A 26,567-nucleotide genomic window follows, 5' to 3' on the forward strand; every position below is an offset into this window, starting at 1 on the left:
GATCATTTTGAGGGACTAGTACCTGTTAGCATGTTAGTTTTTCGGAGAAAGAGTTAGTAGTGAGTTGGAATTTTTTTCAAGCATAACTATTTAGAACCTTTTTTTTTAAATGTTATGCTATTGCAATTTTAACATATTTATTTAGGCTTAACACAGGATACACAATGGTAGCCATCGTTTAATTATTTCCAGACAATGGCTCTCAAGAGGGTAGCAAATAGTTTGTTCTTTTCAGAAACATATCTGTCTAAATTTTGCACTCAGTTTTAACAGTGTCAGAGATTGCTGTAAAATTGTAAGAGAAAAAGAAATTATTTTGAAAAATGTAATTGTTATCAGCCCTGTTTGTTCACTTTTACAGTCTTAATCTTCAGTGATTGTTTTCTTCCAGTGATTCAGCTTATTGCAACAAAGTTGTTTTCAAAAATTTCCTTGGTTAGCAAGTCATGCAGACTGCACTTTTTGCAATTGCTTTAGAATTTTATTAACTTTCTCCCATTTCATTACCTCTTTTGATCCTAAATAAACTGGTCTTCACCCCATTGTACCCATGTCACTTTGAAACCGCTGAAAAATTCTAATCCGGTTGAGCTGCTTTAAGTTCATAAACATAACTGCAAAAAGAACTATGTGGTAGTTAACTTGAAAGAAAATCAATCATTTGTATGAATCCATTCTTTCCAACTTAATTCCACTAGTTTGTATAAATGCTTATTCCAGTCTATTCTGCAGTCTGTGCCCCACAAGGGAATTACTTTAATATAAAAAAAAATCATTCTCATAATGTGAACATTGTTGGCAAGGCTGGCATTTATTTCCCATCTCTAGTGGCCCTGATACAACTGAGTAGCTTGCTCCACCACTTCAGAGGGCAATTAAGAGTCAATCACGTTGGTATAGGACGGGAGTCGCACATGGGTGAGACCGGCCAAGGCCGGCAGGTTACCTTTCCTAAAGGACATTCGTGAACCAGAAGAGGTTTTACAACAACCTGACATCTTCATGGTCACTTTTACTGATAGCAGCTTTCATTTTATTGATGTTTAATTCTCTTGGTATGATTTGAACTTCCATTCTCTGGATTATTGGTCCATGTCTCTGGGTTATTAGCCCAGTAACATAACCTTGATGCCGAATAATATAAGTACAATATGACCTACTGTGTGCATTGCTCATATTGTAGCCCAAATCACAGTGCCTTCTGGGTGCAGGGATCAACTTTGATTCAATCCAGCTTGCCTTGCAGCACTTTTATGTTTTTGTTTGTTATTTTCCAAGATCCTGTTTCACTTTGTCACATCTGACTTATGTTGCTGTAAACATCAGCACTGGGCATAATTTGTATTGTAATCCATCTCCAGAAATATCTCTTCTTGAGCAGGCCAGTCAGACAGTTTCTGTTCCTATTCCTCATCAGCTGAATTTGTCTATGTTTTCTCTCCCACTTTCTCTTTTTTCCCCAATATGTGGGTTTTAAAGCATTTGGGTGTTGTACTGTGGTTAACTCAATATTTCAAGTAAATGATGAGTGTGTTTCAGTCAGCTTGAGAAAGGCATGATATTGTTAAAAGAAGAGATGAAAAGATATATAAATATTTTAGTCTTCATTTCATTGGAGAGGTTGAGCAAGACAGGGAGTGAAAATTTTGAAATGGAAAGAATTAATGCAAAGACTGCAATGGAGGTGATTTTTTTTTGGTTCTAGGCATCTGTCACATCTAAAATCTTTGCACTTTTTAGCCAACGTTTAATGAAAAAGGTGATGGTTATCTTCTTTGAAATTAAGCCTTTTGTTTTGCATGTGTGATGCAATGAAATGTGGCATTCACTTCATCACTTAAATGAAAATTTGTTTCATGTTGTCAATACTGTAAAGCAAGCATTTGCTATTAGAACTAAAGTTAATTTTTTGTTTTGGTAACAATAGGAATCCAAGTTGATGACTTGTTACCTAAAATTAATGGAAGCACAGATAAAGGTAGTGTACCAATGCAACATTTCCGAAACTATGAATATAAATAAACTGATAAACATATTGATTATAATTTCTGTGCAATATATCCGGCTATTAATATGAGCAATATTTAATTTTGAAAATGGATTCATTTTTTTCCCTCATTGAGGAGAAGAGCACTACTGCTGGGGAATGGTACATCTTCCAATTTCAGGAACCCATTGTCTTCTTCAAGCACTAGACGGGTGTACAATAACCAGTTACAAAATAAAACTCTGCCACCTAACCTCAGCGGAACATCCCCTGCAAAACCTGCCATTTTCTGTACCACCCTTTCAATGTCTTTCAACGGGTAATGCTGGATTGAGATTTTCATGCTACTTTTACATGGGTCGTTTGCAGACTTCAGAAAAAGGCATTTTGTTCCCAGCATGGTCAGGATTTGAGTTCAGATTTCATGCTTTAGAAACACCAAGGGCTGGATTTTACGGCCCCCTGCCGTTTGTATTTTCGATGGCGAGGTGTACATAAAATATGCCTGTTGCCCATGCCACCTCCTTCCCGCCCACACTCAACCTGCTCATAATATTTGGGGGGGGGGGTGTATAAATCACCCACTAGGCCGCCTGCTCTTAGGCCTATTGAGGCTCTTAACTATCAATTAATTGGCAATTAAGGGTCTCAATCCGCCTCCACTGCCATAAAACGCTGGGCAGTGGTAGGTGGACAAGAGTGCAAAGGCCATTTTTGAAATGGCTTCTTTGAAAAGGCAAGGAGGAAGTGGGAGCTGATCAATCAGAAGATGCCCCCCTCCAGGCAAGATGTCACCCCCACCTTCGTTTCGCCCCACCCGAAAAGCCTGGGGCTTGCCTGTCTCCACTCACCATGATCATCTCCCCAAGGAATCCTTGCATTCCCTACAGATGAGCTCTGGGACTGCTAGAACTGCCGGCCAATCAGATTGACCAGCAGCTCTCCAGGGTGGGAACTTTCTGTCCACTGAGGAGGCAGAAGTCCAATCCTTCTCAGCCTGTTTAGCCTGCCACAGCATGTTCTTGGTGCAGGGTAGGTTTTTTAAAAATTGGCCTGTTTTCAACTTACTTTCCTTCTTGTAGGGGTGGGGGAAGGTGCAAGCAGTTTGCCCCCTCCCTCCATGAAATCCAGCCCCAAGACAGCAAAGATAGGATATTTTCAGCATCTGTTTTTATTAATTAGAAATGTTGTGGTCTAATGAATATCGAACAATTCATTTGGATGATATTAATGCGCAAACATAGCTGGAAGAATATTTTTCAAGTAATCTAAAAATTAAAGCTTTGCTATTTTGCAACTGTTTTTTAGGTTCTCTGCTGACCCTTTAAAACACTTGGGTGGCAGGGGGATTCACAGTGGAGAAGTGCGAGAGAGTAGGAGGCAAAATTAAGAGAAGGAAATGCAATTTAAAATCAAAATGGCTGTTTTCTCTAAGTAAATGGATTTATGAAAGATAAAGAATACTTAATCTCCAGCTCTCATTTTGCTTTGTCAATTGTGGATTAAATGTGTGAAAAGTGTGCAAATTAACTTAAAATTAATAGAAAAACTGTTGCCTACTAATAGTATGTACGTCCCAGTTTTATGAATTTCACTAGACAAAATAAAATATCCACGTGCATTATCGATTCAGTGGCTTGCATTTTGAAGCTAGTAATTCAAGTGTTCCAAGCAGGAAACTAATTAAAACAAATACTTAATTGAAGATTCTTTCTTTCTAATAGAGCACTTTCTATTAAAGAGTGGAGGGGACTGCTCTGAACTATTCCAACAGTTCATTGAGTGCAAGAGTGAGTACACTGCATAATTTACACTGTCTGAATGACGCCTAGGATGCTGAAAAACCGACACAATAGCATTAAGAATAGGGTAATGTCCTGTAGTTTTAGCTGCAGATCAAGATATTGGAATAAGCCCATAAAAACCTCAAGTACGATTTAAATCTGAAAGATTAATTATTTTAAATTGCAATATGAAATTCACAAATTTTGAGAAGGATAGATATGCTTCCTGTTCTTGTTTGTTTGTCCATTGCCCCTTTTCAAAGTATAGCAGTTTGAAGGTTAAGTGAGCAATTGCCATGAATTAAGTGTAGCAATCAACAAAGAGAGAACTTAGTGGATTTAAAAGTGAAACTGCTGGTTTCTGCCTTAAGTCAAGATTGTATTTTCTAATTCTATTAAATAATACCTGCACTTGAAATTGTAATTGATTGTGATAGTGCAATTTTTTTTTCTTGTGACATTGCATTCTCTTATGTTCTGTTAATTGTAAATGTAGCTTGTTTTGATTTTCAATGCTTTGTCAAATTGCACTTTTTGTTTTAAACTAATAATAGTTGTGACTACAATGTATATATATCAGTGGCCAACAAATTAATTCATCAGTGGAGCTGCTTTAATATAATCTACATTTCTGCATTGCGTAACACACAGTTCTTATGGTGGTGTTTTTCTCACATCCCACTCTCCTTGTTCCCCAAACATATTACTTAAGCAACTATCTAATTATGGAATGTACTTCAATACCATTTTGTGGCAATGAATTTCATAATCTAATCACCCTTTATGGGAAGGAATTCATAGTAACTTTCCTTTTAATTCATTTTGCAGTTTTTTTTAAGGCCTGCTGTTACCAGTGAAAATAATCTATCACTACCTGTCTCATTATAATCCTTTACAATCTTAAAGACTTTTAAGAAGCCACCCCTTTAACATTCTCAATTGCAGTGAAAAGAATCCCTAACTTTTTGGGTCACTCTTCATAACTTTAGTCCTTGCTCTATGTAATACCCAAGTGAATCAGGACTTTTCTTTTCTAACTTTTTTAGAAGGTGCTCAAAACACAACACATTACCTAATTACTGCCTGGCGAAAGTCTGTTACAAGTTGAACACCACCTTTTTACATTTGTTTTATGTGCCTCTAGATATGAAACCAAAAATTTAAGTTGCTGCTTTCACGATCTTACCTCTTAATGAACCCCTTTGTTCCTCTTTGCCACTTAAAATTTTACAATGTGTTTATTCCCCACATTCTTATTTCCAAAATGCATTATTTCATTTCTTTTTACATTGACCTGCAGCTGCCAGCTTATCTGCCTATCCAGCTTGTTATTCTGTGTTCTCTTGTTTTGACAGTCCTTTTCACAGTTTGCCATTCTCCATAATTTGAGATCAACAAATTTTGACATTGTTCCCGAAACTGCTAAACCCAGGTCACTTACAAAAATAGCAAATTAGATTGCCCTCATCGCAGCCTAGCCACACTGGTTGTAGTATGCACGAGCTACAGGATGTGTAGCAGCAAACCACCAAGGTTCCTTCAACAACGCTCCCACCCTGCAATTTCTAAGTCTGAAAGGATTCAGCAGCAATATCATGGGAACATATACACCCCACCATGTCACACACAAGCCTAATTTGGATTTATGGGACTGGATTTAATGCAGTCCATTGCAGCAGGAAACATGGTGGGGACGGCCCATGGTGCTGTAATCGTGGGGAAAGCCCCATGTCAGTCCCCCAGCAGCAGCAAAACTCCCCCGATTAAGTCGGAGGGCAGAAGAGGCTGATGCTGGATTCCTGGCTACCGGCAGCAGGATCTCAATTAATGAGCCAATTGACACCCATTATACCTGAACCCACCACAATTTACTGGTGGCTCTGGGATTAAATGGGAGCCGCATAGCTTTTCTACACCCTTGCAAGACCACCTAGCAAACCGTGTCTGGTTTGGCAGTGGCCTCCCGTGGGCAGGAGAGGGGGTTCTTGTAGTCAGGCACTCTCTGACTAATCGAGGGGAGGGGTGGGGAGAATGGCTGCTCAAAAAATCCCCTGTTCTTGCTTCAACCCCTACGCACAAATCCCATTCTGCCCGCACTTACCTTTGGCCTGGGGTCCCATGATGATCTGTGGTGGGTGCAGTGCCGACAACAGCAGCTACTGCTCATGCTAGCGGCATGAAAAGCTGCCAGCCTCTTATTGACAGGATTTCCGACACCAGGGACATCAAATGTGGAGAAGGTTGGCTGGTGGCCACTTAAGTGCCTGAGGGGCATTTGATTCCATTGGGCCTCACTCATAGAACTGATGGGGGTTTCCCACCAGTTCCCTGACTGGTTGGCAAGACCTCCGATGACCCGACAAAATCTCTACCGCGATTACAGTTCTTTCATCGCCATTGAGCCAGCACCCCCAAATTTTCAACCTGAAACTATTGCAAAGTACCATTACCACAAGAATGCCCATTATCACCACTTGTCAACTAGGGATGAAAGGTAAATATGATTTGCCAGTACTGCCCACATCCCAAGACCATTGTTTAAAAACAAACAATGAAAGCATCACATTTTTTCCAGTGCAATAAACTTCTGTTTGCCCATATAATTTGCTTTCTGGTCGATCCCCTATACTCGTGTGGCCACGTTCTCCTTAATTCCATTTATGGTTACCTTATCCTGATGACATCTGTGGTATTTTTTTCTTCATGTATATAAATCATATTCCCTGCATTTCCTTCATCTGTCCTCGATTATTTCTTCAAAGAATTACTTACATTGGAAATCCATGCTTACTTGCTCTAACTAATCCTTCCTTCAGGTCCTTAGCAGGTATATCTGTATTATAGTCTCAAATATTTTACAAAGAGCTGCATTACCATTTATTGACCAATACTTTCCTGCCTTATGGAAAGGTAGAATTTCACAGCAAAGAAGAAGGTCATGCAATTCATCATGTACATCTCCACTTTTTGCTGAAATAAACTAAGACTGTTCTGTCTTTTCTAATCTTCCTCCTTGAAGCTTTACTACATTTTTTTCCTGCCTTGGGAAGTTCTGATGAGAATAATATATTGTGCCATTGCTCGAATTGGAAACAAACTTTTCCCTATTGGTTTTGATCCAGAGTTTTGCCCATTACTAATGTATCCAGTCTGTTATGATCTCTGTAGAGAGCAGTAACTTTTTAAAAGGAAAGCAAACTCCCAGTTATTAACTGAAAGAATTACTCCACAAGATTTCAGTTTTAAACAAAAAACTCTTGCTTTGTTTAACTCTTATAAAGTAAGTATTATTAACTTAACAGTATATTTTGCAAACACATACTTTAATCCTGAAAATCTCAACAGAACACTTCCCATTCCACTTGTATTTTTATCCAAGAGTTCCCCTGATACTTTTTAGGATCTTCATTTGAGGGTTCCTTCACTTCTGCTGGGACCAAACCGCAGTGTGCCACAGCTCTGAGGAATTCACTTTGATTCTCCTCCATGTTCCTTCTATTCTCCGAGGTTTCTTGGGGTCGTTGGCAAACTCTCCAACTCAGCATTCTTGTGTGACTCCAAATCAGAAACAGCCCTGGTTTCTGACTGCCCTCTGTCCTGGCCCACAGTTCCTCTACAGCTCCTAACAGATTTTCTGCCTGCCTCAAAGTTGCTGCCAAGCTGACTGCATGGGCAGGATTTTACCGTCAGCAAGCGGGGGTGGGGCCTGCTCACCGATGTGTAAAATGACGCAGGATGACGTCAGGCAGAACCCCCAATGTCACCCCGCCCCATCTAAATTTTCAGGAAGGTGGGGGCGCAGCAAAATCAGCTGTCAGCCCACCGACCTGTCAATGGCCACTTGAGGCCATTGCCAGGATCAATTAAGCAATTAAACGACTTGCCCGTCCAACCTTAAGGTTGGTGGGTCGGCCAGGAGCCCCGGCGGCAACTAGAAAACGTATGAAACTTCATCCAGCGGCGGGATGAGATTTCATGTAGGGTTTTAAAAATTGTAATAAAGTTGTTATGGAAATTATGAACATGTCCCAACTCATGTGACATTGTCACATGAGGGGACATGTAAGGGATTTTTCTTTTCTCTACTTTTAATATTTTTAAAAGTCGAGGCGATCTCCCCAAAGCTGCACTTAGCCTCAGGGAGATGAGTGCGCTCTTTCGTGCGCATGCGTGAAAGAGTGCACTCTCGATTTTAGGGATTCCCCCGCCCACACAGGAAGTGCATAGCTTTAATTGGCCCGCCCACTTAAAATAGCGGTGCGGACCCGATCGCTGGCGGCGATCGGCTCCGCGTCCACCCACGATTGGGTCAGGCCCACCTGCCCGACAAACGGAAAATTCAACTCCCATGTTTTTGTGAGAAAATACCCACACAAAACACAAAACAAAAAACCCTTCCTGCAATCAGATATGAACTAATTATCTCCAATTCCCAAACCTTTCTTTTGTTCTGCGAAACCATATGAATAATTTGAATTGGATGTAGACATCTTGCCTCCACCAAGAGGCTCAGAGTGGTAACTCATTGTTGAGGTGTCAATATTCCCCACTATGACTCTATTAAACAAATATAGACCACCTTTTGATTTGCAATTTCATTAGGTCTGTTTACCATCTTCTCAATCCAGTTTTTAAATTTATCTTGCATTTAAATATTTCACACCTCAACCTAAAACTTACACTTCTAAAATGCGTTAATCATAAAATTAGATATTCATAACAATTCTTTCAAGAAGTATGCAAAGTGCACAGCTGAGACCCATTGATGACTTTGGTGGAACAATGAAGGTTTCAAAGATTCTTGGTATGAAGACAAATCTGTGCCTGAATCCTGTTGGGGATGGAGCATGTAATCTGATGGCAGCGAATTTTTCCTTTGCTAGAGACACTATACTTGGGCTGTTTGAATTTGTGGATTAGTACACAGTCCTTTCATTTGTAGCCCACTTGTCCGAGACAACAGTTTCACCCTAGTCTACCAAAGCCCCTTATAATTTTGAATACCTCTTTAAGGTCTCTCCTTAACCTTCTCTTCTCTCAAGATAATAATCCAGTCTTCTCCAATCTCTCCAAATAACTGGAACCCCCTCATTGCTGGTTTCATCCTAGTAAATTTCCTCTGTACATTCCAGGGCCTTAACATCCTTCTTAAAGAATGGTGCCCAGAATTGCACATACTAGTTGAGGTCTGACCAAAGATTTGTATGCAATGGGAACCTGCATGGGTCCTAGCTAGGCTTGCCTTTTAAGTGGGATATATGGAAAATTCCTTATTTCTGCCCTACTCAGACCCCATCCCTCACCTCTTTTTTTTCAGTGCTTTGGTGGCTCTATTGTTTCCTGCTTTTGCCCTGAACTGGAAAATTTAATCAAATTTGCTTCCAATTTCCACCGTTCCCTCATCTTTACATTGATCATCTCTATACCTGACTTCCCTGTCTCCATTTCTGGGGCTAGGCTATCCACTATTATTCACTGTAAGCCCACCAACTCCCACGGTTACCTTGACTTCTCACTTCCTCGCATGTGCTTCCTTTAAGGACGCTATTCTTTTCTTCCAGCTTCTCCAACTCTCTTGTCTCTGTTTTGACGATGCAACTTTCCATATAAGTGCTTCCAATATGTCTTCTTTTTCCCTCAACCAACAATTTCCCCCACCATGGTTGACAGGGCCTTTTTCAATGTCCATTCTGTTTCAACCACTTCTCCTCTCACCCTCTCACTTCCTTCCTAGAACCAAGATAGTGTTCACCTTGGACCATCTCACCAGTCTCTGCATTCAACAGATTATCCTCCACCATTTCTGACACCTCCAGCAAGATGCAATCACCAAACACATCTTCCCCTCCGCTCCCTTTTCAGCATTCCAAAGGTAGCACTCCCTCCGAACACCATGGTCCACTCTTCTATCACACCCAACACCCTGTCATCCGCCTCACCTGCTCAAGCTACCTATTCATGCAAGTGCAGGAAACCTGCCCTTTTATTTCCTCCCTTCTCACTGTCAAAGGCTCCAAACATTCCTTCCAGGTGAAACAGAAATTTACTTGTACTTCTTTCAGTTCAGAATTTTGTAGTCACTGCTCGCAATATGGTCTCCTCTACACTGAGGAGACCAAATGAAGGTTGGGTGACCGTTCTACGGAACACCTCCATTCAGTCTGCAAAGGTAACCCCAAGCTTCCAGTCGCTTGTCATTTTGATTCTCCATCATGGTCCCAGTCTAACCTTTTTGACCTTGGCCTCCTGTAGTATTCCAGTGAAGTTCATCATTAAGCTTGAGGAACAACTCCTCATCTTTCGATTAGTCACATTGAGTTCAATAGTTTCAGCTCATGACATCTGCCCCTATTTTGTTTCCTTTTGCTTTGCTGGTTTTGGTTTTTCTCTTTTTTCTTTCAGACTACAACTGTTTATGATTTTGCCATCACTTTACTTCCCCCAATACCACTCCCTTCAGCCCTGCACCATCAACTCTTTTTGTAAGATTTTGGGTCCAGGAGCCACAGATACCTAAACTAGGCAGTTGAGTATTTGGAAGTAATTTTAGGAAGTTTATTAAGAAGTTACTGTTTAGATATGATGCATTAGCTAAATAGACAGGATAAGTATACAACCCGTGTCAGTTGAGAGCAGTTCACTGTCCCAGAGGATGAATGGACGGTCGGCACTTTGTGCTAATCCCGGTAGTTTATGATGGCAGCATTCTGCTCTCTGGCCGAAGTGATTGGGAACCCTTTGCCCCGTCTTCCTCACTCTTTCCTGGTCCATCTTCCATTTGAAGAAGGTGGCTGCCTGATGAGCATTGCCACCTGACAAGGACTGCCCCTGTCTCCGAGCACCGTTAATATACTTGATCACCTGTTGAAATCCTTCTGACCAATGGATACAGGGCAGATACTCAAGATGTGAGTCCAAGTATACAGTGGGGTTGCCCAGGCATCAGTACTGGTACCGCTACTTTTCTTGATATATATTAATGATCTCGACTTGGGTCTACAAGACTCAACTTCAAAATTTGCAGACGGCACAAAACTTAGATGTACTATGAACCGTGAGGAGGATAGAACCAGACTTCAAGAGGACACAGATAGGTTTGTGTAATAGGCAGACAAATGGAAGATGACATTTAATGCAGAGAAATGTGAAATGATATATTTTGGTAGGAGGAACAATGAGTGGCAATATAAAATAAGGCATACAATTCTAAAGGGGCTTGAGAAACAGAAACCTGGTGGTGTGTGTGTTACAGCTCACACGGAGTCCAAGCTGCTGTAGCAACATGCACTTTCATATGCCTGTTGTCGTCTGGAGCTATGGATAATGATGCTAGAGACTAACTTTCTTTCCATCATACAACTTAGATGCATTGTTGGCCAAAGGATAGGAGGGAAAGAGTAGTGGTGATTGGATGTTTCCCTGACTGGACAGGAGTAGGCAGTAGGGGCCCTCAAGAGTTCTTATTAGGGCCACTGCTTTTCTTGTTATATTTGAACGACCTGGCCTTTGGTATAAGCAAAACAATTTCAAAGTTTGTGGATGATAATTAGTGAGCATGATAGTAGTAGAGTTCATGGGGACAGAATAGAGGAACTTGGGATGCATATTCACAAATTTTGAAGCTGACAGTTTCTTAACAGCCTTGTCAACTCGCACTGTGTGGGATACTTGGACTTTGTAAATAAGGACACTGAAAACAAAAACACAGGAATCATACAATAGAAAAACAAAATACTGCAGATGCTGGAATTCTGGAAAAAAAACACGAAAATGCTGGAAATGCTCAGTAGATCTGGTAGCACCTATATAGAGAGAAGTAGAGTTAATGTTTCAATGACCTTCCATCAGAACTGGAAAAAGTTAGATGTGAATAGGTTTGAAGCAAGTGAAAGTTGGGGGAGGGTTGGGGAAAAAACAAAAGGGCAGGTCTGTGAAAGGGTGGATGGCAGTCGAAATTAAATTACAAAAATATAAGAAATAGGGACCCTTAAGAAATTGTGTCTTTTTTAGAATTGTATAGAGCTCAGATGGAGCTAGCTGGCACAGCTAGTATTTTTCTCTCTCTTTCTGTGAAATAACAATTCTAAGGAGCCAGGGACCAAGGCCAGGTAGAGATAAAGATCACAAAGACTGCACTCCCTGCATTGAGGTCACTAGACTGTACAAACATTCCTGAACCAACAGCAGAAAGCTTTCTGGCGCCCTGTGTACCTCAGTAACCTTAAGCCAGAGTGACAAACAGAAGCTGGCTTCTGATTGGTGGGCAGGACAGTTCCCCCCCCGCCCCCACGTCCTTGATCCTGGGGAAAGGCTCGCCTTCGGCCTGTTAAGTGCTGAGTGGCACAAGATGCAATGTGCCTTCAGGAAGAGGTGACACAGGGATCTCGTTGCTTAACGAGCCAGTGTCTGAGTCCCCATCACCTCCACAAGATTCTGCCCTCTTTTTTTCCTGTCATTCAGCCAACTTCATATCCTTGCTGACACTTTCCCTTTTATCCCTTGGGTTTCAACTTTGCTGACAAATCTCTTATGTGACTCAGTTTGAAAATCCACATATACCACATGGATTGCCTTACCCTCATTAACCATCTTTGTTATCTCTTCAAAAAACTTAAATCAAGTTAGTTAAACATGATTTGCTTTTAATAAAGCTGTACTGACTTTTCTTCATTAACAGTCACTTGGACAATTGCATATTAACTTTGCCCCAGATTATTGTTTCCAAAAGTTTTCTGACCACTAAGGTTAAACTGACTGGCGTTGTTGCTCAGCTTATCTTACAATGAGCTAACATTTGCAATTCTCCAGCCTTCTGGCAGCACTCCCATATCCGAGGAGGATTGGAAGATTATGGGCAGTACCTCTGTAATTTCTACCTTTACTTCCCTCAGTATCCAGGGGTGTATCTCATCTGGTCCTCGTGTCTTATCAACTTTAAACACTGCCAGTTTTTTTAATACCTCCTGTTTATCAATTTTTATCCCATCCAGGATCTTAGCTACTACCTCTTTGACTGTGACTTTGCATCTGTCTTTACTAAGGAAGATGCTACCGATGTACTCATTCATTACCTTAACCATGCCCTCTGCCTCTGCATGTTGATTCCTTTTGGTCCCTAATCCACCCGATCCCTCCTCTTACTACACTTATATTATTTATATGTCTGTAATTCCCTTTTACATTAGCTGACAGTCAATTCTCATACTGTCTCTTTGTCTCTCTTGTTTCCTTTTTCACTTCCCCTCGGAGCTTCCAACATTCAGCCTGGTTCTCAACCTAACACTCTACCATACTCTACCTTTTTCTGCTTCTCGTTACCTCTATCTCTTTCATCATCCCAGGAGCTGGTTGCCCTACCTTTTCCCCTCACAGGAATGTATTTCAAATGTAAATGAACCATGGCCTCTTGAAAGGCAGCCCATTGTTCCATTATAGCTTTGCTTGCCTTAGTCTCTTCTAAATTCCAATTTACCTGGGACAGATCTGTTCTGATCCCACTGAAATTTGGCCCTCCTCCAACTAAATATTTTTGCTCTAGATTGCTCATTGTTCTTTTCCATGACTAACTTAAATCTTATCAAACTATGATCAGTATTCCCTAAATGCTCCTTTACTGACATTGAACAGCTCATTCCCCAGAACCAGATCCAGCAATGCCTCCTTCCTCATCTGACCAGAATATACTGATAAAATTCCCCTGAACACAGTTCACAAACTGTTCCCCTCCCAGCCCTTTATGCTATTACTATCCCAGCCTATATTAATTAAAATGCCCCATTATCATCAATCTATGGTTTTTGTGTCTTTCTGCAGTTAGCCTGAAAATTTGCTGCTCCTATATATTTCCCACTTGTTAGTGACCTATAGAATGCACCCAGTAATGTAATGAGAAGTCTGTTGCTTCCTAACGATAACCAAATCGATTCTGTCCTTGACCCCATCACTCTCCTTAATCGTTATTATCACTCCACTTTTTTTTCTTTCCCTCCCTCTCCCGAACACTTTGCATCCAGGGATATTTAGTATCATGAACGCTTCATGAACCACCTTTTATTTATGTCCTCTGCCTCCAGAAGAATATTCCCTCTTTTGTCCCTAACTGGGTCCAACAATCCTTGAACTTTCCACTTACTTTTTATATGTTTAAAAAAGATTTTTAGGTTTCCTTTTAATTTAACCAATTAATTTTTTCTCATACTCTGTTCTTGCCCTTTATAACCTTTTTCAATTTCCCCCAACTCTATTCAGCTTGGTTTTCAATTGTATTTTGTACGTGACATTTGCCATGAATCTCTTCTCTCTGTCTTATTTTAGTATTCATTGCCTTTATCATTAAGGGAGCTCCAACTTTAGATACCTTTCCCCCTTATGGGAATATACTTGGTTGTGCCCAAATCATCTCTGCCTGAAGACCTGTCATTGGTCATTTCCTGTTTTCCTGGCCAATCATTTTTTCAGTCCCCGTATGCTAGACCCCTTCTCATATGACAGGAATAGGCTCTTTTCCATTTGGGTATATTCACCTTTGATTTTTCATTGTCCCTTTTTCATAATTACTTTAAACAAAATTATATTATGATCACTGTTACCCAAATATTCTCCCACTGAAACACACTCCACCTGCCCTACTTCATTCCCCATAATTAAATCCAGCATTACTTCATTTCTCCTTGGACGAGAAATATATTGATTTAATAAAGTTCTCCTTGGAGAGGGTATTTCCTCCTATCCAGCAACTACCACATAGGCCAGTTGAAGAGGTGAAACTACAATTCCTGATCATACAACGACCACAGATACTCAGGCTTCTTTTACCAGTTTTATTCAAGCATATGCAAGGGAGCCGCAATCATTCCTGAGAAGGAAGACCCAGCAGCTCCCTGATTGATTACATTTCACCACTTTTGTACTTTTTCTTATCACAATACATTTGAGTACATTTGAATATATCCGATCGGTAATCAACACACAGGTACTATGTTAAAACTATTCAATTGAGTACATAAACAAGTGATTCTGCTAACCAATTATTCTAAAGGGTGTAGACATAATTATATTATCCAAGCAAAATTAAAACACGTACACAAAGACCTTGATTCTCATAACTCAGAACTGTTTGTGTTTCATCAAAGCCCTCTCTTGTCTTTGTATGTCCTCCCATATCTAAGCTAAACCATCTGCCCTGTCCCTATCTGAGAGAGGAGTATACCTAGTCTAACTTTGTTATGTTTTATCTCCAGCCTAGCTCTCAAGGCTTCAAAGCACCGTTGCACCACTTGAATGGTTCTGCCTGTGCTTGGACGTTAGCTCATCTCTTGAAACTGTGTCAATCACACAAAACTCAAAGCTCCTTTGTGTGTAATGTCCATCTGCTTAACCTCAGCTGTCAATAGGGTTAGCATCCATGGCTGCTTGGAGATTTTAAGTGTTCTTCAGTAAATTCTCAGTGTTCTCTTTTAGCATTTTTAATTTTCCCCTAACACTCCTATATACATTTTTAAAATTATTTACCCTCATTGCCCTTTATTCTTTTATTTTTCCACTGTAGGCTAATTGAAGCACCCTCCTATTATTGCTCTGTCACTTGTACATTTCTCCAAAATTTGCCCTCAAACTTGCTCCTCTATCTCCTCGTTATTTTGGTCTGTTTAATATATGATAGGGCAAAGTAGGAGCAGCTCTTTTCTATTGCTTATTTCTAACCTAGAAATGCTTTGTGTTGATCTTATGTGCCTGGAATGGTTTAATTCTGCCAAACTAACATTGTTTGCCCAAAGCATCAGAGTACTTGATATTTTGTTGTTGTTTTAATAATGTTGTCTCTGGAAGCCTGGTCCTCCACTGAGCATTTCTTAGTTGCGAGGTCCGTATTTCTGGGTTACTTAGAACTTGCTAGGCCATAGTGTTTTTAAAGAAAGCTTTTATAAACTAAAATTTTAAGCATGCTCTAATTGAAGGAACATTGCCACCAAAGGCAACCAGTTAGTTAATATTTTGGCCTTGACTTTACAAGGAGTGGGATTACTTTGCACTGCTAGTTTGCTGTGTATACATGGAACTTTAAGCACTTAAATAGACAAATGTTATCTTTGTGTAGAAAATATCTCATTGAGGTTTACAGCAGTTTATTTCTCATGTACCAACTGAATGGATGGCAATAACATTTTAAACTTCTTGTGAATTAAATTATTCAAAAGCCTAAAATCTACATCGGTCTGTAATATGTTGAAGTTGACCATTAAACAAGAAATTATTGAAGCTTGTAGGGCAATGTAATAATCATGAGGGACTTTAATCTTCATATAGTCTAAGACAATTGGCAAGAGAGGTCCATTAGATGAGTTTGTAGAATGTTTCTGTGACAGTTTCTTGAAGCAAGACATTGTGGAACCGATGAGAGTAAAGCTATCTTAGCTATCTTATATAGCATAGTGTAATGATGGCGGGTTAATCAGTAATGTCATAGTAAAGGATCCATTGGGAACTATTGATCATAATACCATTGAATTCCATGTTAAGTTTGAAAGTGACATACTCCAATCACAAACAAGAATCTTAAATTTAAACAAAGCCTATTACGTACATATGAAGGGAGAACTCGCCAAGGTTAATTGGGTAAATAGACTAAAAGGAATGGAAGTAAATGAACAGTAGGGAACATTTAAAGAAACAATTCAAAAAATATATTCCATTGAGAAGCAAAAACTCAGCAGGAAAGCCCCATCCATGGCTCAACTCAGGAAGTTAAGGATAGTGTTAGCTTCAAAGAAGAGGCTTGAAAAGTGTTGCAAAAACAGTAGCAACTTTAAAGATTAGGAGTGTTTTAGAAACCAGCAAAGGGCCTCCAAAAAGTTGACGAAGAGGGAAAAAAATCGAATGAGAGTAAACTAGCCAGAAATATAAAAGCAGATTGTAAGAACTTTTTTAAAATATAAAAAGGAAAAGAGTAGCTAAAGTAAACATTGGTCCCCTACAAACAGAGACAGGAGAAATTATCATGAAGAATGAAGAAATGGCAGAGGCATTGAACAAATATTTTGTGTCCATCTTTACTGTAAAGATGGACACAAGTTTCATACCAGAAATAGATGGTAATCTAGGAGCTAAAAAGAGTGAGGAAATTATGGAAATGTATGTCACCAGAGAAAAAATATTTGAGAAACTTAAGGGACTAAAATCCAAAAAATCCCTGGGACCTGCCATCCTAGGGTACTAAAAGAGATTAGCTGCAGAGAAAGTGGATGCGCTTGCTATGATTTTCCAAAATTCCTTAATTCAGGAAAAGTCCCATCAGATTGGAAGTTGGTAAGTGTTACACTGCTTTTCAAGAAAGGAGGGAGAAAGCAATCGTGGAACTGCAGACCAGTTAACCTAACATCAGTTTTTGAGAAAATGCCAGCATTAAAAATGCACTTAGAAAAGCATAATATGATTAGAACAAGACAACTTGGCTTTATGAAAGGGAACCCTGTTTGACAAATTTATTAGAGTTTTTTAAGGATGTAACTAGTGGGGTAGATTAAAGGGGAACTAGTAGATGTAGTACAGCAGGATTTCCAGAATGCATTCGATAAGGTGCCACATTAATGGTTCATTGGCAAGATAAGGGCTCATGGAGTTGGGAGATAATATATTAACATGGATAGAGGATTGGTTAACAGCTAAAAAGCAAAGAGTGGGCATAAATGGGGCTTTTTCAATTTGGCAGGCAATAAATGGTGGAGTGTTGCAAGGATCAGTTCTGGGCCTCAGCTATTTACAATATATCTTAATGACTTAGATGAAGAGGCAGAGAGTAATGTATCCAAGCTTGCTGATGATATCAAGCTAGGTGGAACGGAAAACTGCATGGTGTTCACAGAGAGGCTGCAAAAAGATATAGGCAGATTAAGTGAGGAGCCAACAAGATGACAGATGGAGTATTATATAGGGAAGTGTCAAGTTATTCACTTTGGTTGTAAGAATAGAAAAGCATCATATTTTTTAAAAGGTATGAAAATTGTAAGTGTTGATGTTCAAAAAGCTTTGGCATGCTCGTACAAGCAATGCAGAGAGGTAGCATGCAGATGCTGCAAGCAGTTAGGAAGGCAAATGTTGGCCTATATTGCAAGGGGATTGGAGTACAGGAATAAAGAAGTCTTGCTGCAATTGTACAGGGTTTTAGTGAGATCACATTTGGAATACCGTGTGCAGTTTTGGTCCCCACATTTAAGAAAGGATATACTTGCATTGGAGGAAGTATAGCAAAGGTTCACTAAATTGGCCTCTGGGATGAAAGAGTTGTCTTACAATGAGAGGTTGAATAAATTGTGCTTATATTCCCAGGAGTTTAGTAGAATGAGAGGGGATCTCATTTAAACCTACAAAATTCTGAAGGGCTTGATAGGGTAGACTCTGAGAGATGGTTTTGACTGGTTGTGGAATCTAAACCATGAGTGCACAGTCTCAGGATAAGGGGCTGATCATTTAGGACCGAGATGAGGAGAAATTACTTCAATCAAAGGGTGGTGAATCTTTGGAATTATCTAGCCCAGAGGGTCATGGATGCTCCATTGTTGAATACATTTAAGGCTGGGACAGACAGACTTTTTGGTATCTCAGGGACTCAAGGGATATATGAAGTGGGCAGGAAAGTGAAGTTGAAACCGAAGATCAGCCATGATCGTATTGAATGGCGGGGAAGGCTCAACAGGTCATATGGTCTACTCTGGCTCCTATTTCTTGTATTCTTGTGACTGACCATAGATGGATTTCCTCGGTTCACATTCTGGCTGGGTGTTGCTTAAATGCTTCTTTACCTAAACAAAAAAATGTTTTAAATTGATAGTGCTTTTGGCTCTTACAGGAAGTTTATTTGGCTGAACTGTGGAAAGTTTCCACAAAAGGAAAAGAGTGACCCTCTGACTTGCTTGGAGTTTGGTGCTTATTTACTCCAGTGATTGGCTGAACCACATTAGGAGTCGTGCCAATCTCCTTGATACACAAGTTAAATGAATCTTTAAAAGTTTTATTTGTTGATGAACAGAAAGATTGGAAATTTATAGCCAGGTATCCACAGAATAAACTTATCATGTTCTTTAGGTTGCACTTTAATTCAAAGGCCTTTGTGTTTCATTTCTGCAATACATCCACAGTATTACAGAATTTACTTATCCTGCTGGTGAATTTTATTTATTTTATTTCCATACAATTCAATACAATACAATACAGTACAAATGATCATGATCACAGCATTTACAACAATTGTGTGGCTCAAGTACATCAGTACATATGGATTGTTGTTATATATTTGTATGGGAGGGGAAGTCATAAGCTTTTGCTTGAATTTGTAGGTGAGTTGTCCACACATTCTTTCCTCTTCAGCATAATGCCAACAAATAGGACCTGTTGAGTGATTTGTAGAGCTTTATTTGTCTCTCCTGGGATATGTTGAAAATTGGCCCAGCTTTCTCACACCAGTTTAGTTGAAATGCACATGTTAGCGTTGAGGAAATCGAAAACATTCAGTAAGACCTGGGAGTTGTGCATTGCGTGACTCGTGGTTTTTCGGGGAGTGAGATGCTTAAGCTCCATGAAATGAGGCATTCACCGAAACTAGTCTGCCTAAGGGCAGTAGTAGGTGGGCCAATAAAGCTTTTATTCTCTCTTTCTCTTCAGAGGCTTCCATAGATTCTTCTGGATACTATAAATATTCAAATGACTTTCCAGTGTCACTCAGTGTTGAAATGCATTGAAGAAAATAAAAGTAGTTTGAACTGTCACCATTTCAAAAGGCACTGAAAATATCACACCTTGGACCTGTCCTGGTTACTGGCTAAGCAATTTTTCTTAAAAAAAAAAGGATCTGATATAATCATGGTGAAATATTTCACTAAAAATATTTTGAATTAATATTACAAAACATTTTTTTGAATTGCAGACAAGTTTAAAGCCCCAGTGGACTCAACTCAGAACAGTGTGCTTTGCTTGTTATCCCTAGAAAATAACTGAAGCAACTGCTAAACAGTGTATAACCTGAGCTATAACAGATATAGGGCAAGAGCCCTAAAAGTCAGAGATTCAAATCCTTTCTTTTCAGAAAGATATTTTGTTTTTATGGTGTTTTAACTGCTGAATCAAAGCTCCCTTAGCACTGTGGTTTGTCATTGTTAAAAGGAATGAAATCACCTGGGGACTGAGATGAAATCCCAAAAGATTCACGGAAAGATTTGAAATTTATAGCTAGGGATCTACAGAATAAATTATCATGGACTCAATACTGCACTGTAATTCAAAGGTTTTTGTGTTCCACAAATTTACAGAATTTATCTTTGACTTTCTGTCAATGATACAAACCTATTAAACTATGACACCTACAATTTATTAGTGAAGAACCCATTAATTGGTGTTTCTGACCTCATGCGTGAAACTCTGACCTGGAATGCAGGTGATCATGTTACCCTTTGCAGTATGGAGGATCAAGTCATGCCATTTTTCTTAGATAATTTTCTGCCATTATCAAATAAGGACTTCTTCATATTTTGGAACACAAAGCTAAGAGTACCAGTGGCTAGATATTATAAAGGGCTGAATATAGAATAGTTTACTGGTTAGGATTCAATATCAGAGCATTGGCCCCTGTAGTGTACAACCATAATAGAATATCAGTTGCAGTGAGGATGGCAACCAGTAGCTATTTACATATCTCTGTTAATCTAGCAATTCTGAAAAAGTGAAAACTCGAAAGAAAGTGAATTAATTCTATCAGTACTTGTGCAACAGAAAATTAGCTATTCTGTCTTGTGAGAAATCAATAGATCAGTTCTGATAAGGGGAATATTTTGAGTGAGATTGAGAAACATTGATACATTATGAAATAGAGGAAATTAAATGGCTTGTAAAGCCATCACAGTTCACCATCCCGCTTTCTTTGTTAATTTTCTCTTCTCCCTGCTCCCTTGAAAGACAATTTCAAAGCCTGACCCTGTCCTCATTGACAATATCCATTATTGACATTCACATCCAACAACTTCCATGTTTAATTCCTGTCTTTTTTCTCAGTTAACTAATCTCAGCCATTGTAACAGTTCTGATGCTGCAAGTTGCCTCTGGTGCCTGGGTTGGGGAGGGGAAGACTTGGTCCAGGGTCCCATTTCTGAAAATGGCCATAACCAGTTGGGATATTAGAGATCTAGAACAGATGTGATGTCTTTTTAAAGAGATTAATATCTTATGAATTCCCTCATTTGGATTCTATTTGTTTCTATTTCAGAGGAAAAAAGAAAGAATTGAAGTCCTTTAATAACAACCATGTATTACGATTTTTATTTACTATTGTATGAAATGTGCTTGTGAAAAAATGCATGATAATTCTTCCTTGTCTCCTACTTATTAGTATGTCACTGAACTGTCATAAGATTGAAATTAAATAAAAATATCCCAGTGACCATTATTTGCAGATGTGAACACATGCCTACTGCAACAATATCTGAGACAAAAATGGAAGTAGAGTGGATAATTAATATTAGTTGGGGCCCAGGTTACTGAAAATGGGTTTTCTTTTGTGCATTATTAGTTTTAAATGATGGAATTTTTGACACAATTTTAACCTGGCTTTTAATTATTCAGCCACATTTGAAATGCAAGCAAGGAAAGTGTTAATATATGTCTGCTAACATACTTCAATTCTTTCCTGTTTTTGTGCAAACCAGCATTGAAAACAAGTGAACTATGTGAGAACCATGTTTGAACTGTCACCATTTCAAAAGGCACTGAAAATATCACACCTTGGACCTGTCCTGGTTACTGGCTAAGCAATTTTTCTTTTAAAAAAAAGGATCTGATATAATCATGGTGAAATATTTCACTAAAAATATTTTGAATTAATATTACAAAACATTTTTTTGAATTGCAGACAAGTTTAAAGCCCCATTGGACTCAACTCAGAACAGTAGGATTTCAAATGTGGAAGGTAAAAGGCATATTTATCAATAATGGGAAATAATTCTATAGCATAATCAAACAGAAGCAGATAGTCAGTTGAGGCCCAGTTTCACCTAGAGTTATCGCAGGTTTTGGAGATTGTTGGGTTAGCCTGGCATCAGCCAACACGTCAGCAGTGTGCAGGTGATACTTGATAGCACTATTTCTAATTCCTACCATCACTCTGCTAATGATTGGAAGGAAGCTTACAAAGCAAGAGTACATGGCTGGGTCACAGTTATCCTGTTTTTCTGGGTGACCATACACATTAACAAGTAGACGGCATTGCCATAGCTGCACTGAAACAACTTAGCTAGGGGAGTGGCAAGCTCTGCTGAGTTGTTGCCACGACCTATACCTTTACTGTGCTTGTTGCACAGATCTCTTTCCCATGTCACTCGAAATGAACCAAATAAGCTGGACACAGGTATCTGTGGCAGTTAGGATCTTGGGAGAAAGGCAAACAGGATCATACATTCATTTCTGACTGAAGATGCTTGCATATGTGGCAATCCAAGAATGCAGGCCAGGAAGAAGTGTTGACACTGCATTGTTTGTGGGGTGTGTTGGCACTGTGCATTGTCTGAACTGTGGGGATTGTTGGCACTATGCATTACACGAACGCTGAGAGGTTATGTCTGCAGTGTCACCATAAATCTGTGTTGTCAAGCAGAACAGTGCCTCCCTCCAGCCTCCCTGCCATGACTGGATCAAATTACAATTCCAGTTAGAATGCTGGGTGACTGGTGTCCAGATACACCTACCACTCCCTGAATTGCCTGTACTCTAGATGACATAGTGTTGCCCATAGAAGCATCCAAAAAAATCTTATCTTGTTTGCATTCTTGAATTTGGTTATCTTTTTTTTATTTATTCACGGGATGTGGGCTTCGCTGGCTGGGCCAGCATTTATTGCCCATTCCTAGTTGCCCTTGAGAAGGTGGAGGTGAGCTGCCTCCTTGAACCACTGCAGTCCATGTGGTGTAGGTACACCCACAGTGCTGTTGGGAAGGAAGTTCCAGGATTTTGACCCAGTGGCAGTGAAGGAACAACGATATATTTCCAAGTCAGGATGGTGAGTGACTTGGAGGGGGACTTCCAGGTGGTGGTGTTCCCATCGATCTGCTCCCCTTGTTCTTCTAGGTGGTAGTGGTCGTGGATTTGGAAGGTGCTGTTGAAGGAGCCTTGGTGAATTCCTGCAGTGCATCTTGTAGAAGTTATGCATTGCTGCTACTTTGCGCCAGTGGTGGGCGGAGTGAATGTTTGTGGATGTGGTGACAATCAAGCAGACTGCTTTGCTATGGATGGTGTCCAGCTTCTTCAGTGTTGTGGGAGCTGCACTCATCTAGGCAAGTGGAGGGTATTCCATCACACTCCTGACTTGTGCCTTGTAGATGGTGGACAGGCTTTGGGGAGTCAGGAGGTGAGTTACTCATCGCATGATTCCTAACCCCTGACCTGCTGTTGTAGCCACAGTATTTATATGGCTAGTCCAGTTCAGTTTCTGGCCAACAGTAGCCCTCCAGGATGTTGATAGTGGGGGATTCAGTGATGGTAATGCCACTGAACATCAAGGGGCAATGGTTGAATTCTCTCTTGTTGGAGATGGTCATTGCCTGACACTTGTATGGCGCAAATGTTACTTGCCACTTGTCAGCCCATGCTGGATATTGTCCAGGTTTTGCTGCATTTGGACATAGACTGCTTCAGTATCTGAGGAGTTGCGAATGGTGCTGAACATTGTGCAATCATCAGCGAACATCCCCACTTCCGACTTCATCTATTCAATAAGATCATGATTGATCTTCTACCTCAACTCCACTTACCTGTCCTATCCCCATACCCCTTGATTCCCTTTATTGTCCAAAACTGTAATAGGATTACATAGAATATACAGCATAGAAACAGGCCATTCAGCCTAACAAGGCCATGTCTGCATTTATGCTCTACGCAAGCCTCCTCCTGTCTTTCCTCATCTAACTTTAAGATAACCTCTCATAACCTTCTCCCTCACATGCTTATCTATTTGATTGAGTTACTCCCTGTGGTAGTGAGGGAATTCAGAAGAAACTTCGTCTATTTGTTTTCATTGTTGGCCTCCAATTTTGTTTTATCGCACAAGTGGAAACTTTCTCTTATCCACTCATATCAAAACATTTCATAATTTGAAAGACCTCTTTAGATCCTCTTCAGATCACCCCCTATCCTTCTCTTTTCAAGAGAAATGAGACCCAACCTGTTCATCCTCTCCTAATAGTTATACCCTTGCATTTCTATTATCATGCGCTTAATTTTTCTTTCCACCCTCTGCCTTTACATCTTTCTTATAATATAGCGACCAGAATTGTGCACAGTAGTCCAGGTGTGATCTGACCAAAGTTCGATACAACTTTAGCTTAACTTCTCTACTTTTCAATTCCATCCCTCTCGAACTAAACTTGAATGCTTGGTTTGCTTTATTGATAACCTGTGTTGCTACTTTTAGTGATTTGTGCATCTTGTACTCCAAGATCTCTTTGCTGCTGTACCCCATTTAGATTCCTACTCTAAATAATGTGTAACCTCCTTATTTTTTTCTGTTGCAATTCATTTGACAATTTTATGCTCATTTTTCAAGTTTGGTAATAACTCCTTGTAATAAGTGGTAGTTCGCCTCACTGTTGACTATGCCCCCACTTCCCCTCTGCAATTAGGTATCACCTGCAAATTAAAAATTGTTTTTGATTCCAAAGAATAAATGATTAATACAAATTATGACCAATAGTGGTCCCAGCACTGATCCTTGTGTAACACGACTTCTCAACTTTCTGCCACTCTGTATAACTACCCTTTGCCCTTTTTTCTGACTTGAAGCCAGCTATCAATCCATTCTACTACTTGTCCCCTGACTGCATATACTCTGACCTGACTCCATAGTCTAATATGTGAAACCTTATCGAAGGCCTTTTGAAAATCTAGTTAAATTACATCTTCTGCATCACCCTTGCCTACACTGTCTGTTACCTCTTCAAAAAATGTATCCAAGCTTGCACCATTGAAAACCATGCTGTTCATTATTGTATTTTTGATTTCTACTGGCCTCAGGCTTGAATATACTCAGCAACTGAAATTCATAGCCCTCTGTGGTAGAGAATTCCAAAGATTCACAGCCCTGTGAGTGAAGGAATTTTCCCAGACCTTTGTCCTAAATGGTCAGCCTCTTATCTTGAAACTGTGACCCGCTATGTTGATAATCTCCAGCCAGGGGAACAGCCTCTCAAGATCTACCCTGTCAAGCACTGAGAACTTTATATATTTTAATGAGACCACCTATCATTCTTCTAAACTCCAGAGAATAAAGCCCGATTCTAATCAATCTCTCCTCAGAGGACGTGATAGTTAGGAAGGCAAATGCAATGTTGGTATTTATTTCGAGAGGACTAGAATATAAAAGCAGGTAAGTGCTGCTGAGGCTTTATAAGGCTCTGGTCAGACCACATTTAGAATATTGTGAGCAATTTTGGGCCCCGTATCTCAGTAAGGATATGCTGGCTCTGGAGGGGGTCCAGAGGAGGTTCACGAGAATGAGCCCAGGAATGAAAGGCTTAACGTATGAGGAACATTTGAGGACTCTGGGTCTATACTCGATGGAGTTTAGAAAGATGAGGGGGATCTGATTGAAACTTACAGAATACTGAAAGGCCTGGATAGAGTGGACGTGGGGAAGATGTTTCCATTAGTAGGAGAGACTAGGACCCGAGGGCACAGCCTCAGAGTAAAGGGAAGACCTTTTAGAACAGAGATGAGGAGAAACTTTTTTAGCCAGAGAGTGGTGAATCTATAGAATTCATTGCCACAGAAGGCTGTGGAGGCCAGGTCATTGAATGTATTTAAGATGGAGATAGATAGGTTCTTGATTGGTAAGGGGATCAAAGGTTGCAGGGAGAAGGCGGGAGAATGGGGTTGAGAAACTTATCAGCCCATGATTGAATGGCGGAGCAGACTCGATGGGCCGAATGGCCTAATTTCTGCTCCTATGTCTTATGATCAAATGACACACCTCTCATCCCAAAAATCAAACTCATGAATCTTTGTTGCACCACCTCTGAGGCAAGTATATCCTTCCTTGGGTAAAGGGATCAAAACTCAAGTATTGATCTCATCAAGACCCTATATAATTGCAGCAACTCTTGTACTGCAACTACCTAATTGCTTGCAGTACTTATATGTTAACTTTCTGTGATTCATGGACCCCTAATCCCTTTGAATATCAACATTTTTTTTGAGGAAGTAACAAGGAGGATTGATGAGGGTAGTGCAGTTGACCCACATGGAGTTTAGCAAGGCTTTTGACAAGGTCCCACATGGCAGATTGGTTAAAAAATATGGGAATGTAGCAAGCTGAATACAAAATTGGCTCAGTGGCAAAAAACAAAGAGTAATTGTTGTTGGGTAGTTTTGCAACTTGAAGACTTTTTCCAGTGGGGTTCCGCAGGGCTCCATACTAGGCCCCTTGCTTTTTGTGGTATATATTAATGATTTGGACATAAACACAGGGGAAATGATTGAGAAGTTTGCAGACGACACAAGAATTGGCCATGTGGTTGATAACGGGGAGGATAGCTGTAGACTGCAGGAAGACATCAATGGACTCGTCAGGTGGGCAGAAAAGTGGCAAATTGAATTCAACCCAGAGAAGTGTGAGGTGATGCATTTGGGGAGGTTAAGCAAGGCAAAGGAATACACAATAAATGGAAGGATACTGAGAGGTGTAGAGGAAGTGAAGGACCTTGGAGTGAATGTCCATGGATGCCTGAAGGTAGCAGGACAGATCAATAAGGTGGTTAAGAAGGAAA

General features: G+C 40.0%; 1 protein-coding gene across 38 annotated transcripts in view; it reads left to right on the forward strand.

Moving 5' to 3' along the window:
- The window catches only part of slmapa (sarcolemma associated protein a), a 241,758-nt gene that overhangs the window by 112,761 nt on the left and 102,430 nt on the right, over positions 1-26,567 (forward strand). For 12 of the 38 annotated variants that reach the window (XM_041191062.1, XM_041191028.1, XM_041191029.1 and 9 more), the window contains 3 exons: positions 1,928-1,978; positions 3,712-3,777; positions 21,665-21,721. The exons of 5 other annotated variants lie outside the window; for them this stretch is intronic. In XM_041191062.1, coding sequence (XP_041046996.1) covers positions 1,928-1,978; positions 3,712-3,777; positions 21,665-21,721 — 174 coding nt within the window. The remainder of the gene's footprint in view (positions 1-1,927; positions 1,979-3,711; positions 3,778-21,664; positions 21,722-26,567) is intronic. 21 more of the 38 variants (XM_041191034.1, XM_041191042.1, XM_041191044.1 and 18 more) reach the window with 4 other exon arrangements.

This window comes from Carcharodon carcharias, chromosome 7 (genome assembly GCF_017639515.1).
Source record: "Carcharodon carcharias isolate sCarCar2 chromosome 7, sCarCar2.pri, whole genome shotgun sequence".
Lineage (NCBI taxonomy): Eukaryota > Metazoa > Chordata > Chondrichthyes > Lamniformes > Lamnidae > Carcharodon > Carcharodon carcharias.